This window comes from Odontesthes bonariensis, chromosome 8 (genome assembly GCF_027942865.1).
Source record: "Odontesthes bonariensis isolate fOdoBon6 chromosome 8, fOdoBon6.hap1, whole genome shotgun sequence".
Classification (NCBI taxonomy): Eukaryota; Metazoa; Chordata; class Actinopteri; order Atheriniformes; family Atherinopsidae; genus Odontesthes; species Odontesthes bonariensis.
This window is the reverse complement of record NC_134513.1, coordinates 6,351,367-6,370,125: the sequence shown is the minus strand read 5'-3', so window position 1 is coordinate 6,370,125 and position 18,759 is coordinate 6,351,367. Positions and strand designations below refer to the sequence as shown.

General features: G+C 42.8%; 1 protein-coding gene across 3 annotated transcripts in view; it reads right to left on the bottom strand.

Annotated features, from left to right (window-relative positions):
- atxn7l1 (ataxin 7-like 1) overlaps positions 1-17,972 on the bottom strand; it is a 29,021-nt gene extending 11,049 nt beyond the window's left edge. The window contains exons 1-6 of one of the 3 annotated variants that reach the window (XM_075471468.1): positions 17,798-17,972; positions 17,283-17,357; positions 12,052-12,156; positions 5,486-5,684; positions 4,885-5,333; positions 1,058-1,140 (exon numbers count right to left, since the gene is read on the bottom strand). In XM_075471468.1, coding sequence (XP_075327583.1) covers positions 1,058-1,140; positions 4,885-5,333; positions 5,486-5,684; positions 12,052-12,156; positions 17,283-17,357; positions 17,798-17,894 — 1,008 coding nt within the window. In that variant the 5' untranslated portion in view covers positions 17,895-17,972. Of the gene's footprint in view, positions 1-1,057; positions 1,141-4,884; positions 5,334-5,485; positions 5,685-6,228; positions 6,347-12,051; positions 12,157-17,282; positions 17,358-17,797 lie in introns of those variants that run through there. The other 2 variants (XM_075471470.1, XM_075471469.1) reach the window with 2 other exon arrangements.
- Positions 17,973-18,759: the final 787 nt, after the last annotated feature.

Here is an 18,759-nt window from a genome sequence, read left to right as displayed (position 1 = left end):
TTAAAAGATAGAAAGCAGTAATGTTCCATATTTAATGAGTGAAAGAGGGTGCATTTGCATAACTACTGACTAAGAGTGGTGTTATCAATTTGACTGTTGAAAGATAAACTTAAGTGAGTATCCCCTTCAAAAGTAAAATATTATCCTGCAAACCAATATAGTATGATGTATCTGGGGAAGTCACATGTCATATGACTATTTCATGTAAGGTTTTAGTCCAGTCTCACTGTATAGCACCAGTTGTACACAATAGCTCTATAAAGCACTGTAAGAACGATCAAATTTGATTTATTCTTCCAGAAATTGATGGTTCGGACAGAATCCTCACTGCTGCACTGCTGAATTTTCCTTGAATTTCCCTATAAAAAGGTAATCTCTCCTCACAGAGGCTGCTTCTGCTTGGTCTCCCCCTAACAGGCTAAAACACCACCAAAGATCTGCTTGATATTTGCCCAAAAAAATATTCTACGACTGATTTCCTACAGGGAGACATCCGATACAGGCACTGATATGAGTGTCTGCAGCAGTAACCTCCATCTCTGAATATTTTGTCTACCTGCCCCCCCATCTCAACCTCTTAAAAAAAATACATGAATCCAGTAGCTTGATGGATCTTTAATAACTTAATAACCAGTCTGTTTGAAAAGATTAGCAAAGCTTGGTAGAGCTAATTAGAGGGCAGTAATAGAGTATTACAGCTAAAAGATGTTGTAGCCTCATCCAACATCTATAATTACCTCATCAAGTGAAGTGTGGGGCCTGTAATGCTTCATTCAGCACTGCTACCCAGCAATAACAGAGAAATTGGAAGTGCAGACATATCAGAGAGGAAGATAGAGAGCCAGATAGGATCATAGCTCATGTTAGAGTCTTTCAGTAGAGACGTTAGTGGACCCTTCAATAGCATTACTCTCATAAACAAACAAAGCTGCTTTCCCAGTCAGGCAGCTGAAGACGGGAAGCATGAGGAAGGGTCACAGCCTATTACTGTCTCCACAGAAATGACACTGAGATGGAGGGGGTGAGGCGCGCTTGTGCATTTGTGTGTTTGTGTTACCTTGCAGGTGAGGGACCGCGTGCAGGGTCGTTTGGTCTCGGGGTCCTGCACTCCACAGTGCTTGTCAGGATCAAACACTCTCCCTGTGAGACAAACGCACACATACGCACACAAACACACGTTAGACTGAAAGGCCATGGGTAATTTCCTCCTTCCTTCCTTCCTTCAAATATCAAATCTCATTTGATGGGAGTGGTAGCACTGCAGCACCATGAGTGAATCAATTTGCCTCTTTTGAGAGGGAAGTTCACTAATTTCTGTTTCATACACATTATGACCATACACATAAGCCTTTATCCTTTCCATCATTCAGTTGTGGACTACTCTGATAAAATATGTGATATTATCAGAAAAGTTTCAAGTGTTGAAACAAATGATCTGGCACTTATACTCAGTGCTTTAATCTGTCTGCAAAAAGCTTCGCTACACTGTGTGACATACACCGAACAGAACTAACAACTAGCAAATTAGGGTGCTGTTTAGGCACCAAGCAGCTTGGAAGCCAGGTAATGAGGTCAGGGGTCTTGTGGAGAGAAAAGTAGAGGTAAAATATTAGATTTACAGAGATAAAAAAGGGAAAAAAACAAAACAAATACAGTAACAACAGTGGATTTCAGGCGTGTACTTTGTGGTAGTCGTGACAGGCATGACACTGGAACCCTTGAAGCTCACAACTGGTTCTCTTCGGGAAAAGGCGAAAAGGATTTCTTTAAAACAATTTAACCTTTTATCATTTAAACCACCTATAATGAGCAAAACATTCTTTTTATTTTGCAAAATCAAGCAAATACTCACAAATTCTCCCGTTTCCATTGACCTTATTTTAATGTCCACCGATAAAACGTAAAAAAAAAACGTGTGACTATTGTTTATCCACACGGGTCTGCAGAGTGGCACTTCATTCAAGATGAAGACAACATGGCGAGAGTTTAACGAGCTCCGGTTTATACTTTTCATTGGTTAAATGAGATTTCAAAGGTAAAAATCAGCGAAAAAGACAAAGATAGAGATTCAAAGTCTGTGCCCCAGAAGCAGCAACCTCATTTCTGTTTCTTAAGAATTATCTAAATAAATAAAGATGTTAGGATTATAGCACAAGCTTAACGCTTGTGCTATAATGTATGTACAAAAACAACAACAATGCTGTAAAGACACCGACTTCTCTTTTTGGACATAATAATTTTGTTGTTCCCAGAATAAAAGTTTACTGGAGTCACAAAAGCATTTAAAGCTGAACTTTTTCAACCACAAACAAACACACTGTCAACCAATGCAAGGAGACAGACCTTTGTTCCGCCACACAAACAAGCAAGCCAAACGCAACCAGTCAGCAGGCTTTCTTAAACAGTGTGGCTGTCAGAGGGCTGTAATCTTGTGCTGGCCTGTCTCATAATCCCTGTAATCTTTCTGTGTTTGCAGTATCAGACAGCGGGTCCAGCGTTTGCAGCAAGAGCAACAACTGTGCAACGAGACATAAACAAAGTCACATGCTCACTCACATGGTTCACACATAAGGAGGAATGATGGGGGAGCACAGACTGAGAGAGGAGGAAACCAAACAGCAGAAGCACAAGTGAAGTGACAAACGAGATAATGATGCACAGACAGAAAAAGCTAAAGAAGAAGGAGGAGACGGATGAGAGCAGGAGGAGGTGGAGCAGGCGAGGGTGAAGAAAAAATGTGGAGACGAACTCAAGACAAACTGCGTTTCGGCAGCAAGAACTTGTGAATTACAGACTTTAAATCAGAAGCACAGAGAGACACAAACAAACAATGGGCCTCATGCAAGAACATTTTCGTATTTTTTATTCTAAATTTCTCTCAATTTTTTCGTAAGGTCTCGTACGAACACGCCACGTCAGATTCAACAAGCGCTCTTAACTTCGGAAAAAGTGTGTAAACGACCTGCGTAAATGATGAATCACACCTGTGCGTATGTAAGTTCATGTGCACGAGGATAGTAGATTTGCATACTCCACGCCCAAAATGATACCATATACGGCTGTGCTTCCTCTCTCCTGTAGCAGGAAGTGTTGAGTGTTGAGTCACGAGAATGGCATCAAGGCACAAAAAGAACAACTTTACGGGCTCTGAGACTGAAGTTCTGCTTTCAGAGATCCAAAAAGGAAAATCTGTCATTTTTAGCAGTGTCAGCTGTGGAATTACGGGACCTGCTAAAGCCAAGAAATGGGAAGCAATTACGAGTGCTGTTAATACCATGTCACCGAAATAAAAAAAATAAATGGTTTGATATGAAAATGGCTGAAAAACAACGTCTCACCATGGCCAGGCGATCGATGACTGCAACTAAAGCCGTGCAATCAGTTGTTGCCTCATGATGGCACTTTGATGGGGTGGTCCATGAGGGGGGTCTTCTGGCACCACAGCTTCTTGTCTGCCTGGGCTGGTTCAGGTGGAGACCCTCGTTCATGGCAATATTGCGCCATGAACCAGGTATCGAGACACACCCACCTGGCCTTCAGCTCAGTGCGCTCCACGACAGCACGGGGGCTTTGATGCGTATATGTGTGCGTTGCTCCAATTATGTTTGGCAGTCCAGCCACGGCATGAAAGTCCCTCTTAATTTGTACTTGTTGGACAGCGGTGTATGGGAATCTGATGAACCATGGGTGATAAACTGATGAGAGCTTTGATGACCAAGGGGAGCGCACGACTCACAGAGGACTGGGACACCCCCGATCTGTCTCCAATCTCCCTCTGAAAGGTTCTGTGGCCAAAAATCCAAGGGTGGTGATGACCTGGACGTGTGGTGGAATTGAGTTTGATCGGTGTGTTTCTCTCTGGAGTTGTGGCTCTAGCAAGCTGCATATTAGCAGCAGCACAGTCCTTGGGAATCTTAACCGCGATGTCAGCCATTCGTCTGTCTCCACACGGTCTCTTCCAAGAGCCTGACGCACTAAGGCATCCAAAAGTAGCAAGACAGCCGCTGCGCTTGACGTTACAGATTCAAATGAACCTTCAATTAGTGCACAATTTAAGTCAAACAGAATAATGTCAGCATAATTATGGGGTATAATGTATATTTATTTATGTTTTCTTCAAACTAATTAAATATACAATCCATTAGTCAAGCAAACTTGATTGGAATAACAGCGGACTATTTTACGAAACTCCTACGACAGGTCTGGATCACTCGTAAATTCTATTTGTACCTGAAAGAAAACGTAAAATACGAAAAGATTGGTGAATGCGCAAATTCTCTTAAATCACTCGTACGGACGATTTAAGAACAAATCTGTGCGTACGAACAGTTCTTGCATGAGGCCCAATGTTCTAAAAGTGTCTTAAACCTTTTAAAATATCTTCACGTCTTTTGAGATTAGCACAAAGATAACTGAAGTAAATTGATTTCAATTTAAAAGAGACGCACTGAAGGTAGAGTGAGAAAGGCAGCTGGGTTAGATGGACAAAAAAGAGTGATTAAAAACAGAAACTGAGAACTATGTAGGAGAGCAGTAAGGAAAGAGAAAAGGAGACAGGAAGGAATCAAAATATAAGCCCCCCACTACCCTCTGCGCAGCCAAGCATTCAGACTGGAAGCCCTCCAAAACTGTGAAGGAACAGTGCCCGTCTCTCTGAGGGAGCATATGTGCACGCAAGAATTTTTTACGTGAAGCTTCAGAGAAGAACATATCAAGCTGAACTCCAGTGGGATCAGAAACTATAGGAATCCTGTTAGTAACCTGCGAGTTGAAGGATTAAAATCCTAAACCAGAAAATGAAAATGATTACATCTGCAGTAGCACGGTAAAATACGCACACAAAGACTCGAAGCCAGATGAAAATGGACAAAAATTATTCCTGACCTGAGAGTCTTTTGTGCGACCTGGTGGAAGTCTTAGTCCCATTCTGTTGCTTCTTCTCCATTGGTGACAACGATGACAATGCTGGTGGAGCAATGGATCGATTAGAGGGTGAGGACTTCCGATCCAGCGGGGAGGGAGACGTTGTCGATGACGCCCGCCTGTCCAGCGGGGAGGGAGACGTTGTCGATGACGCCCGCCTGTCCAGCGGGGAGCGCGCTGGGCTGGGCCGCCTATCGAGAGAGGATGGAGGCGTGATGGAGAGCGGCGTGGACGGGCCGCTGATGCTGCGGCCGTTGGCGAGCTTTTCGCTTGAGCGGTGGGCGGCTGGGGGGGTGAGGGAAGAAGGTTTGAGGGGGGAAGGGGAGGAAGAGGTGAGGCGCACATGCGACGCAGAGTCGGCTCGGCTGAGGCAGGGCATCTTTTCCAGGCTCACCACTGGTAGAGATACACTGGAGAAAAGCAAGAAGTCAGGAAAAGAAGTATTAAAACGCTGCAAATTGGAGGCAGCAAAAGCAGAACGAGGCTTTTCATCAGACTTCTAAAATGCTATGTGGACGTAAGTATGAATGTGATCCAATCAAAGGGGAGAGTGTGCACACACCATGACTTGTTCCGTGCCCCCTTTGGTGGATAGACAGCTAGTGGTGCCTTGCTGAAGCGGGAGTGAGGGTAATCTTTGGGGACCCTGAAGGCCAGCGTGTCCCCAGGGCTGGGAGCCACAGCAGAGGCCACCGCAGGTGCTTTGGGCTTCATGGGAACCAAGGGGCTCCTGGAGGGGACCGGGGAACTGTGTCGCTTCTCTAAAACAGATAAAAGAAAAGCAGATAAGACAAAAACGGAGACAAAACCGTACGAGTGAGGTCAAGCAGGCGACACACCGACACAACAATCAAAGGATCATAACCATGCATTGCCAGTGGTTCTGGGTACTTTTTGGGGGGATTTGTGCTGGGTTTTGTTGCTATTAACGCCAACTTGTTTTTAATTGCTTTTTGTTTCGGTTTAGTTCGTTGTAAAAACAGTTCTTTTGTGCCATATGGCTATGTTGTAACAAAGAAGAGAGAAAATCTGTGCCACAACGTCTCCACGAAAACATCTGTTTCCAAATCAATTTCATCCACTTTTCTTCTAATTAGCAACTCGCCCGTTACTATCTGAAAAGCCCTTGAGTGATGAACTGTTGTGTGAAGCTCACACAGGAGCCAACTGTTTTTTTTAAACACCTTTTGACCCAGATCTGACAAGATCGCATAAATGGAATGTGCTGAGAGACAGAAGGAAATGCACAGGGAGGTAAATCACAAGGCTGTCGGTGGGAAAACGTAGGAGAGGAGAGGAGCTTACACTTACGGTTTTTGCTATGCATGTCTTTGTGGGAGCAGGGTGGGTAAGGGTTTTTGGGGGTTGTGGTCCAGGACTGTCTCTCTCTGTCTGTCTCACAGGGAAACTATATCCCAGCTACCTGAATGAAAACAGAGGGGTGAACACGTCGTAAACTCTCAGAAATGAGGTGGGGAAAGAACACTGAACACACACTAAAACCATCTTCTAGGTAGCCTAGAACAGAATATACATATTAGGTTTCATGTATATGTAAGGATGCTCTGAGCTCATCTCTCCTTTAAGGTAACGAGCCACCATCTGTAAGATGGGCCGGTGAAAAGCAGTTGTTGGTTTTTGGATGAGATTCACCCTGGGTGTTGACTGGATTTCCTGTCTGCTGATAAGAATAGAAAAGGGCAGGAAGCTGTAAAACTAACTGAAACCTGCCTACAGTGAAGCTCAGGTAGAATTAACAAGCAACAGAGTTTAAAAGATGCAAAACTGTACATATATATAGCTTTCTTACAGTTTACCTTTAGTTACATTTAATCATTTATATAAAAGCTTTTTAATAGTAAAAAAAAAAAACTTTACTCTCTTCTTTAAAGTTAGATATGGAGAGAGAGATGAAATTCTCATGGATGTGCAGTAAATATGTAGCTAGTTAAGCTAGCTCAAGAAATGTAAATGCCCATAAACCCTCGTATTAATGTTTTAGAGGTGTCGGTCAGTGGATTCTGGTGCCTTCAGACTAAGTCAGGTCAGCTGTTTCCCTTTACTGGCTACCTTATTGCCAAGCTTGGCATTTCTTGCTGTAGAGTCATATTCAATGTGCAGACAGCACTGATGTAATGGTTTACCCATCAAGCAGCAGGAGGCTTTGTATACGAGTATTATTAACAGCAGGACAGTACAACAGCAGGGCCGAGTCTAACCTGCACAGTGTGTTTGCTCTGAGGGCACGGGTGTAATGTGCAAGTGTGCAGCAGGTGACTGGACAAGAGCATGCAGAGCGTGTCAACGAGCGTCTGACTCGGCTCATCCAAACAGCGCTGGCATGTGTGTGGGGGGAAATCCCTTAAATTGCAAGTGTATCCGTGTTTAAGATCTAAGCTGTAAGCGCAGCAGTGTGGATGCATAGTAGACAGCAAAGTGTGAAAGGGATATAGATAAACATTAGGATTACTTTGTGAGAGCATCAATTGCATGCGATTGTTTGTGCGACAGGTGTGCAAAGAAAGCGGTGGAAAAACAACACCAGGGAGAAGGCTGCATTCAGAATCGCCTGATCAAAGTCCGGAGTCACATCCAAAGGTATGCGCTACACATTTCACACATTTATTCTCCCATTCATTCACACAGTGGACTCAGGTCATTTTAGTCAACTCAGCTCAACGGCCAGGCTTATTTATCAATTTCAGCAAGCGTTTGTGTTTTTGGATCAGGCCGGGAATAAGATAAACAGCAAAGCTGAGGAAATATTATATCAGGGACCCTGTGGTTATTTGGTCAAATCCTTAAAAAAATAAAGTACTTGCTAGTTCAACTCAAACTGCTATTTAACTTTGTGGCATACTGACATACATTTTTTCTTTTAATTTCATCTGTATTCATGCTCTCTTTTATTGAATAACATTGCAAATCATCTTAAGAAGAGCTTTCAATGTTCCCGGGTAAAAGTCATCTTGCAAAATGGACCAAATAAACTTTATTTTTTTTCCCCCCACTGTGTAAATATACCTAAACAACAATACAATTAAAACATATGTTACGCGCAGGAAACTTCATTCTCATGATCAAAAATGAATAAACCACTGCAGAGCTTAGGAATCTGAATGTGCAGCAAGACATGAACACTTTATTTTTTGCCAGAGCAGCCTCAGATTTATTATATTTTTGTTGTAGAACTCAACAGCCAGCTGGAAGCCAACCATACTGATTTACAACACATGGACAAATGCCCAGGCAAGGTCACTAAGCCACTCGACCACAAGGGCGCTCTCCGTACAACACTCTCCTGCCTGCCTGTTGTTATGGCAATGCCAAGAGCCCAGCGGGCTGCTGATTGGCCTCCGACAAATCCTGTGGGTGGAGTCAGCAGAGTGATGAGGAAGCAGAGGCGCTCAGAGCTCAGCTGAGTTTGTTTACATTGAGAGACAACAGAGAATAAGAGAGGAAGAGAGAAAGTGACATGAAAAACGAGAAACACATCTGAGAACTCATAGTCACGCAAGTCTGTAGTTGTGTTTGGTCGAGTGTAAAGTGAAAACACTGGAACTATGGTGGTATACACAGCAGCAATGTATCCAAAGAAGGAAAATTGCCTTGCACACATAAGCCTTTTCAAATGGTTCCAAAGGTTGCCTTCAGGGCATATTAAAGGATTAATAAGATCCTGCTTAAAATAAAGGTAACATTTACATTTAGTGAGACACGAGATATGAATAACCTGCAGAAGTTTGCAGAGAAATCTAAATAGTGGAGGAAGCCATGTTCATAATTCTTGTTACTTTTTGTTGATATGTCAGAATCCACCGTTTGAAGAGATGCTTTTTTTTTCCTTTTAAATAAAATCGCTCCTAAAATAGAAAATAATTTTATTACTTAGAAAATATAATACAATAAACAATAGAAATATAGTCACCCTTTCATTTTGATGTTAGGAATTTCAAAAGTTATATCAGGCTAAGAAAGACAGATAATGCACTTCTCTGCACACAGAGTTTAACTAGTCATTCACTCATTTACACACACACACACACACACACACACACACACACAAACACCCCCCCCCCCCCACACACACACACACACACACACACACACACACACACACACAAACTTACACAACAACGGCTGGAAACAGCCACCAAACTTGTGGTTAGTGAACAGCTTGCCACCCAAGTCACAGCCAAACCTTCGAGCAAACCCCTCTGCAAAAGCCCTCGCAATAGGTAGAGGAAATGATCTGCCAGAGTAACAGCAAAACTCTGTTTGAGAAGCATCCGACACGTTGTTAGTAAAATAAACACCACTATAAACTGAAATCAAATAGCAGCTCCTAGCACTGTGCTCCTCTGGACAGAGATATCTGATATTGTTCTTGCAGTAACAAGAAGTGTTGAGTGAGCATCACCAGTAAATGAAACCAAACAAACTTCTGAAGCTGGAAGCAAACATCTTCCAACAGCCGCCATGTGAACTGCATCACCGCTCAGTCGCTCACACTTTTGCAAAAACAACAAACTCAAAACACAGAAGCACAGAGCAGCCATGGCACATCAGAACTCAACTGATCCACAACTACACTGAGGAGTTGAGAGGCAAGCAAAGGGAGCCAGACACTCCCCACCGAGGGCAACAACATGACCCTTTCATCATGCTCTTGACTTCACACGCAGCAGGCCACAAGCAGGAGGGAGGTGGTTGGCAAATAAAGACGAAGAAGAAATCGTAGTAGATGAAAACTGCAAGAAGGAACTGAATTGTCTTAAGATACTGTGGCGGCCTGATTTATTCAAACACACCTTAAAAAAGCAAAGCTTTAATGTGATGCTCACTTTCTCTAGTTTCTGGGCTCAAAAGTGCCCAAGAAATGCCGTCTGAAATACATTCTGCTGACGAGATTAACCCTGATACAATTCATGTTTCATTTCATTTTCACAGATACCTTTAAAAGTTATACACTCTTACTTCTTCCCGCTACTGAAAGTGTCCCTTTAACCTCTTGATTGGGCCATTAAAATCTTTGAGTTTAACTCACAAGCATTGAAAAGGATTTCTTTGCACTTTTTCTTCTTTGAAAGCTCACTGGAGAGGGTGTGCTGCTAACACTGCCAGCAAGAAGGATTAAGTTTATATCCCACTGGGGCACTTACGCTAAGAATATACGTGCTTCTCTGACTCGAAGGAGATTTAAATAAACAAATCCACTCAATGTAGCATGTCTCTGATGTATAAATACAGTATATCTTCACCTGAGAAGAGAATATGTGGCATTGAGCTGTTAGTTATGATCAGTCCCTTCGTCTAACACAGCGAAATGAGCAGCAAACTAAACAAACGTAACTAGGAGCCACTGACCCCTGAGGCAGCCAACCCCCTTCTCCCCCCACTGTGTGGATGTATTTCTGTATTTACAAATCATTTACAGAGCTGTTCTGATGTACAGGTCAAGCATGAAAGCTAATCCCTCGATGGAAGCACATAAAAACAAATACAAGGCTGCAGCAATTAATCAAAATGCGAGTCATGGTCACAACATTTAAACTAGAATTCCCAGCAGGAAACAATGGCGCTATGCTTGCAAGGATACCACCATGATATGATGGAAATGTGCAACAATAGGAGGAAATCCATAAAACATCATAAAACTATCTTGACAGGGTGAGCTTCTAAAGGTTGGAAGACTTTTGCATGCCATGACACAAATCAGCTGGGCATATAACGCTTCAAATGAAAGAATGCAATCCTTTATAGAAACTGAAGTATGACTTAAAAGCCACAGCAATTCTTTTAAATCATCATGCATATAAAGTACATGATACAATATGACTTGCTGGTGAACTACAGTGTTTGATTGTTATCTAATTATAGCCCAGGGATCGCTTCGTCTTACAGGAAACTCTTGGGATATTCCCTTTCCTGACTGTGTGTGTATGTATGAGCATTAGTGTGCTTCAGACCTGTTGTCACCTGACTGAGCAGAAACTCTGCCAACAAGAGTAGGGGGGGGGGCTGTAGGGGGCAGGAGCAGAGACAAAACAACAGTGGCTGCCCAGACTTTAGAGCCAGTGTGTGTGTGTGTGTGTGTGTGTGTGTGTGTGTGTATATATCACAATACTACTGAAAGTGAGGAAGCGTTTGTATGCCTCTCTCCGCATTGAGAGAAAGTTTGTTTGTGTGTGTGTTCATTAACCGTGACCAAGTGCCCCCACCTCAGCCCTCACTCAGCTCAAACGGACGACCCAGGCCGGTGCACTGCCAGCCAACAGAAGAAAGAAGCAGCTCACGGGCAGATGCGAGCATGCTCAGTGGAGCCACAACCCAAAAAAAACAAACAAGTGGTAGATTGACAGAGGAGAGGGCCAGAGAGAGCTGCTGTGATTTCAGCGACGGATCAATAACTGCACGCTTTCAGTAGACTTCAAAACATCCTTTTGCAAATTTGATTCTTTCATTACGCAACATGTAATGTGTTCCAACTTTGTACGTGCAAGACATCTCATGATAATGGCTGAGCAAAATGTCAAATATATCATTAAGGTTAATGGCTGAAGATCACAGTCTCCACAGCAACCACAGTCACATTTTCTTAAATTATGGTAAGCCCTATACTGGAAAGATGCACATGCTGCTTTAGAGTGCATTTGTGTTTAAGTAACCTTCAAACAGGGGAAGTGGCACATTCGCCTGTTTGCTTTTTATTCAATACATAACTTTGACAAATGCATTTTAAAGCGCATAAGGAGGGAATACCACCCTGCTTTATAAAGCATGATCTTAAGAGAAGAAATATGCTCTATGTGTCTATTTGTCGTATAAAATGCTTGTGTGCAAGGCTACACCTGTAAATGATTCAGTGTTTATCAGCTTTCATCAGCCTGCTGATTATTAAGGGGCAAAAACGCATGGTGTTTGTGTAAATGACAACTTTCCGTGAGGTTGTGGTTTAAATGGCACGGCAGTGATGAATATGACAGGCTTTATGTGTTTGTGAATACCGGCGTGTTTTTCATCAATAGAGACACCCCCGGTGTTCTGTTTGTGTATCTTAGTGGAGTGCGTGATTAGGCCCTGAGGCTTTTGTGTGGGACTTTGCCTTGAAATGCGTGGATCTCTTACCATAGTGTGTGAGGATGCCCTGAGGAGTGACCACCTTACTGCAGACATGGCAGACAACAAGACAAAAATCGTCCAATGCTGGGAAAGGGCTGTAGACAAGCATCTCTGAAAGACACATAAAGAGCAGATGAAGTACAATCACTCTGAAACATACACAAACACACAATTGTCATTTTCAGAGATCAATCTTGGCAATAATGGGATGTGGTCACCCATTCCCCCAGCATGTTCTCATCCTATGCAACGAGAGATGTTCACTGACCTGACCTGCAGCTGCATTAAACACATAACATATATGCAGACAGAGCAGATGTGCACCTGTGGCAGACGCATGTCGCAGGCAACGACGAGCTCTCTTTATGAGATTATTTTCAGCAGTCAGTTTTTGAAATCAGCGTGTTTTTCCCAGTGTTGGTGTAGTATGGGTAATTAAACATCTGTAAGGGATAATGTTACTAGGCAACCACCAATTGGTAGTGCGAAATAAATGATGACAGAGATGGGGGTCCGGTGTGATACAAACTGACTACATTTCAAAGATAAATGTGCGCCGACATGAAATGGATTTAAAAGGGCTTTCCAGCTGTGCATTTCACCAGTTTAGTAATCAAACTAATCACATGGGATTTAGATGTAACAGACTGCAGCTAGACTCAGATACGTAACCGATGCACCCTGCACATTTCCAACAGTTTTAACAACAGCTGCTGTTAATAACTGGTGAGAATTTGCCCCGTTTCTAGTATTAAGGAGAATCTGCCATTTAATCTCCTCTCAGCTATTACCAAAGGATGCGAGTGCGTGTGAAGGAAAACAATTATATTACAAACGTTTAAAGCCTGATTAAAAACAGATAATTTTTATTTTTAACTAATATTCTTATCATCAAAGGATCGGTTAAATCGGTAAATTCCCCTAAATCCCAAACAAGAAGCCACAAAGCACAAAGCCTCACATTTCTTAAACTAAATATAAGAACAAAGTTCTATTTTTTTTTTTTTGCTTGAATAAACCATAAACAACAAAAAATGGCTGCAGAATTGTTTTTGCATTTAAACTAATCACCAGACATAGAATCAATACACTTTAAAACAGGCAGTGAAATAAGGCTGGCAGGGTGCTTATCTGCTGCATCACCATCATCATGAGCAAAACCAATATTTTACCACACACACACACGCACGCACGCACGCACGCACGCACGCACGCACGCACGCACGCACGCACGCACGCACGCACGCGCACACACACACACACACACACACACACACACACACACACACACAGATGATTACTGTGCTCTCATAACTAAACACGCAGGGAAAAAAGAAACGGGAGGCTGAAATACAATCACCCAGACACCCACCCAGTCAACATGCATTTCAACATTGAATTAAATATTGAGGAAAACAAATATATTCATTGGAAAGCAGCTATTATCTCTTCTGGCTAATCATCCGTGAGAACATAAAAAAAAAAAGCTCCAATAGAATAGAAATAGCTGCACTTATTAGCACAGGGCTTCAGCCAGTTTCAGTGAGAGGAAGTGGCATGTGCACGGGTATGTGTTTGAGAAAGCATGCGAGGGTAAACAAAAAAAGAAAATCGGAGAATGTGTGGGTGTCTGAGTGTCCGTGTCATCACGACCTTGCATTGCCTCAGAGTTTACCGTCATATGTACGAGCGAGGAGGCAGACAGACGTGAATGTGTCCGTGTGAGGAGGAGGGGGCTGCTGGGTCATTCAAGGACAAAGTCTGCTATATCACAGGCTGCATGCATGCAACATGTGCGCGATACTGATCGTGACACTCCAGAGCGTGTGACTCAGAGTGCCGACGTGTGTTTACATACAGTAAAAGGTCAGAAGAGGTTTCATTCGATTCAGTCTTTAGGTGTGTGTGCTCATACTGGGGTTGTTAGGACTATTACCCTAATATCTCATGAAAGCAGCTATTCTAATACTGCGAAATGCTTGCTGTGAGTAAACACTTTAAAAAAAAACAAAAAAAAAAAACAATCCACTACTGGACATTGATTAAGTTTAGATAAAGTACATCACTTCCCATTGGTTCATTAGTCTTTGGAGAGAAAAGTAAACAAACTTGCTGCCAACGGAGCTGTTTGAAAGCAGAACTATTACTCTTGAAAGTGCAGGTTTGGTCGACAAACACCGAAGCTGTCGTGCCAACAGTGACGAACCTGCAGTAAAAAACGGAAAATCAGTTGACTTCTGAATTTCAGTCAAATTAAAACTGTTACAGCTTGCGAAATGGAGAGGCTGGAGTGCCGGCTTCAACTTTGCCTTGAACATGTGGGCCTGTTCAAAGTCAAGTTTTAGTTTAAACAGGCACGCCAGAAAGTCATTTGTACATTACCAAGAATTACTGCTAGAGAAATCAAGCTGACTAGCAGTTGGCAGCTTACGTTACAGAGTCCAGCCAACACACACATGCACACAATTATTTGGTCCTGTTCAAAACAGTAACGCTGTGAAGACGTAACATCACGTGGATTGTAACCGATCTGCTGTGGGATGGTGATACATCATTTTAAATGTTTTAAACGTGTCCCTTTTACATTACAAGAACAAAAGCTCCCTACTGTATAAAGGTTCAGGTTTCTCCATAAAATAGTTTCATTGTCAGAATCATCTGACACTCAGCCAAAGAATTTGGCTAAATATAAAAGCCAGGTTGTAAAAGTCAGCTACTGCCAGGGAAACTAATACATGAAGCTACTTACCATGAAAAAAAAGGAAAGAACGGTGTTACTAATAGCTCACAGATGATCGAGGAACAAGCGACAATCCAACGAGGATGAGGAAATGAATGTCAAACAGATATAAAAAAAAAAAGTCAAACAGAGTCTTCTCTGAAAGCAGCAGCGTTTAGATTTGCTTGTTTCTTTTTTATTCCACACCGTCAATATTCAAAACGACCCGTCACATTCTTTTTGGCTCAACTAAATGGAAAATTTCAACAACCAGTTTTCCTTTCTTTTTTTTTTTTTTTTATTGTGAAGAGACCGTTTGATGACAAAAATGTAACAAATCACAGTTATTTACAGTCGCAGGTCAGCAAAGTGCCTCCTAAAGTCTTCATGTTGCATTTTATTATTCAACACACAGCAAACAGTTCTGACTTTTAATTCTAACTTGCACTGTGGGGTTTCTGATGTAAATCATGCCATTTTTCTTTCCGTTTTACATTCTGGTGTTATAGATGGATAACATGACTAATTTCTGCTCCAATCATTTAAATGCAACCAGCAGAGCTTTGTTTACCAGATGACAAATTTTTGGTCTACTAGACTTTCCAAAACCTTAACTGAAAGGTTTCAGTACTTGTCCTGGGAACGGTATTGCAGTATAGTAGCCTGCTCATTTGACTGAATTCACACTCCAAGCACATTTAGTATGGGACGCACATAGGTGAGTTCACAGTGTAAAAGAAGACCAATGTACACCAAGGGGACAACTAAAGCACTGCAGTAAGAGCATGATAGTTTAGATGAAATCTATTTGTACCAGAGAGCATAGCAGGCCATTAAAATAGCAGCATTAGAGCACCGTCTACATCCAGTGAGATGATGACAGTGGCTGGCAGTCTATTCAGACTGAGATTCTGCTGGTTGTTATCATCTACGCTATGTGCATGTGTGCGAGTGAGAAAGACATAGCTACCAATCACGACCTGCATCACACGTCAATTACTGCCAAACTGGCGTCACCACACACACAAATATGCGTGCGCACTGGTGAGTCTCAAGTAAACACGCGCAATAATCCGCGACGGATCCGCTGGACGTGAATCTACAAATAAAACGCTTCCCTCCTTGTGTGTTTGCGAGTGTCTGTGTGTGCACGTTAGGCTCAACAGGCCTCAGTGTCATGTCGCCAACCGGCAGTGCTGGACGCATAGCTCCAGTCTGGCTCGGACAGAGGAAGATGAGGCATGTGAGTGAGCGTGGGCGGCGGGGAGAGAGAGAGAGAGAGAGGGGGGGGGGGTGTGTTTGGTATTTGACCAGCAAGAGTGAGAAGAGATTCCCCGGCTCTGCGTGTGCGTCATTGTGCTCCTACGGGGGCAACAGCTCGCTCAAACTTTCAGGGATGACTCAAGTGTGTTAAACTGCAGTGCGCTCTCCTGTGGGTATTTATACACAGCGAGGTGTGGAGGAACTCCTCTGGCTCTGTCTCCAAGGAAAGCGGGGGGGTGGACCCACTCGCTGCTTAGGGGTACCCCCAAAAGCACTTGCAAAAAAAGCCCCGATGCAACAGTTGTCATGAGCCCATTTAGGAGAATTTACGAGTCAGTATATAGAGGCATGAATGTAATCAAGATGAAGAAAAATGTTTTACTTTAAAATGGTAGTGAAAATCCTGCCATTTATTGTTTTGTTTTTTAAATGAATAGGCACATAAACATAGCAAGCAAGGTATGAAGGCGTGATAAATCCAGACATTTCGGCTTCAATAATTACTATGTAGTGAAATACGTCAACAGTATAATGATCTGAGCTCAGGACTGTTGAAACTTGATCGTACGGGGAAACTGTTTTACTCATAGAGCAGCAATGAAAAAAAGTGTCATCCAAGTGTTATCCACCAAACACACCGTCTAAAAAGGGCTGCCTGTTTCTTCTTTCAGCTGAGCTGTCTTATGTGGGACACGGCACTAATGACAACACAGGCTAGCCCATCAAATCAGGACAACTATTTGCAGTTTTGAGATAAATGTAATCTGCTGATTATTTCACAAAGCCTGGAAGAAATAATAAAAAAAAATCTAACTGGGATCATCGGTTCCAAAACAAAAATATGGGCTCTTTGAGTTCGGCAATGTTGTGTTTAGCTTTTTAATATCAATTAATGGTTATTTTATATATATATATAAATAAAAAATAAACAAATAAGGGGGCGGGGTTGGGAACTATAACAACATAATCGCCCAATGATTGCCCTGCTCCAAACATAATCAGCATCATTTTCCCCAAACCATGCTGGTTATTAAACAGCTACTATCAATATATTAACTTTGTTTTCTTTTCTTAGAAACGGCAGAAAATATGACACATATCTCTCAACCTAGTTAGTTATTTCAAGTTATTTCCCCCTAAAAAGAGCTGCCAAATTGCAAACTTAGGTTTGTACAATACACAATACAAAACAATAACAAACCGTCACCGTGCAGTACGTGACAGCGTAGATCATCTGCTTGTACAACTTCCTTACCTTCTTTGCCGAGCTTCACGGCTTCACCGGGGCAGCAAAGCTCTCTGTCGCTGTTTTCCGAAGACGGGACCGAGTCTGAGTGCACAAAACAGCCGCTTACAAACACACACAGGCATTCACAACAAACTTTGCGGCCACGCGTGGAGCCCTGCTGGCTATCTGGTTAGCATTAGCTTGCGCTAGCGCCTCTCTGGGCTGGCTTACTAAATCAAGTGGAGCTGTCAGAGCTAACAAACTTACAGCTGGACAGTTGAGGATACCATTACTGAACGCGTCTGAGGCTCAAACCCTGCACTGGAAAACCACGCCATGCCGCGCTCACCCGCACGAGCACAGACTGTCAAAGCCACCTTTAATACTGCATTTGGTACTAACATTTTGACAGTTAGTTTGCTGCGCTTTGACAGACCCTGCATGGTGGGGGAGCTTACTCAACTCAATCACAGACAGTTTGACCACGCACTTCCCGACAGTTTGCCAGCAAAAACAACAACGCTGCCGGCGTGCGAACTTACTGTCAACAAAACGTAATTTAGCCGCACTGACGAAGGAAGACCAAGGCTCGCAGAGGAAGCTATCCGGACTTGGTATTTGGCGATCCAGTGTCGCCATTGCTCTTCCTTCTTGTTGCTTTGCTGAGAGCCGTTTTCCTTTCTCTCCTTCGCACGCAGCAGGCGAAAAACGAAAGAACGAGATATGTTGACGTCACGCTCGGCGGGCTTCGGCTTCGGTCGGCATCAGCCGGAGGGTTGAGAGGTTGAGAGACATATAGGGATTCAGGGGTTTAAAAGTTCAGTGTGTAACCGTGGAATCACAGTAAATGACAAATGCAGGGAAATTTAGCACTATCAAAAGTAAAAGAAGAAGAGGAAATATGATACAAATTCAAATGAATAAGTAATACAAATATGTGGGAATATAGAGAATATATAGATGTTCATTTCGAAATTGCTTGGGGCTAACCAGGGAGACAAACTGTTACAAAGAATGTGAATGTAATGGCCAAATTTATATGATCTAATCCAAATTTCAGTTTCTGAAATTACAATACAGTACCAAAGGCAAACCTACCTAATATACAAATTAGCTTTGATTAATATTTCACATCCTCGCGGGTGTGAAAAAGACTTGAATCCTTTATTCTGTGGTTTGAGATGAAAAGCATTGTGCAACAGACCTTATTTGAAACTTGTAATGTTCCAGTGCCACTGTCAAAGCTTCCCTATCATGGCAATAGTGGTTCAGATGATATTGTAACGACCCAGAATAAAGTTAAAAGCACACAGTTGGCTCGTTTCCTCCTCTCCCTGTCAATCACTGGACCGCAGGTCATGTCACTCAGGTGTGGGCCGGTGGTTGGTGGAGGAGAGTGGGCATAGGCCAGTCTGCGTGCAGGTTTGGTGCTCTCCTGCGGGTTGGTTGCGGAGCAGTGCTGAGAGTCACCCGTGTTCCTTGGCCAGAATGACTGTACTGTAAG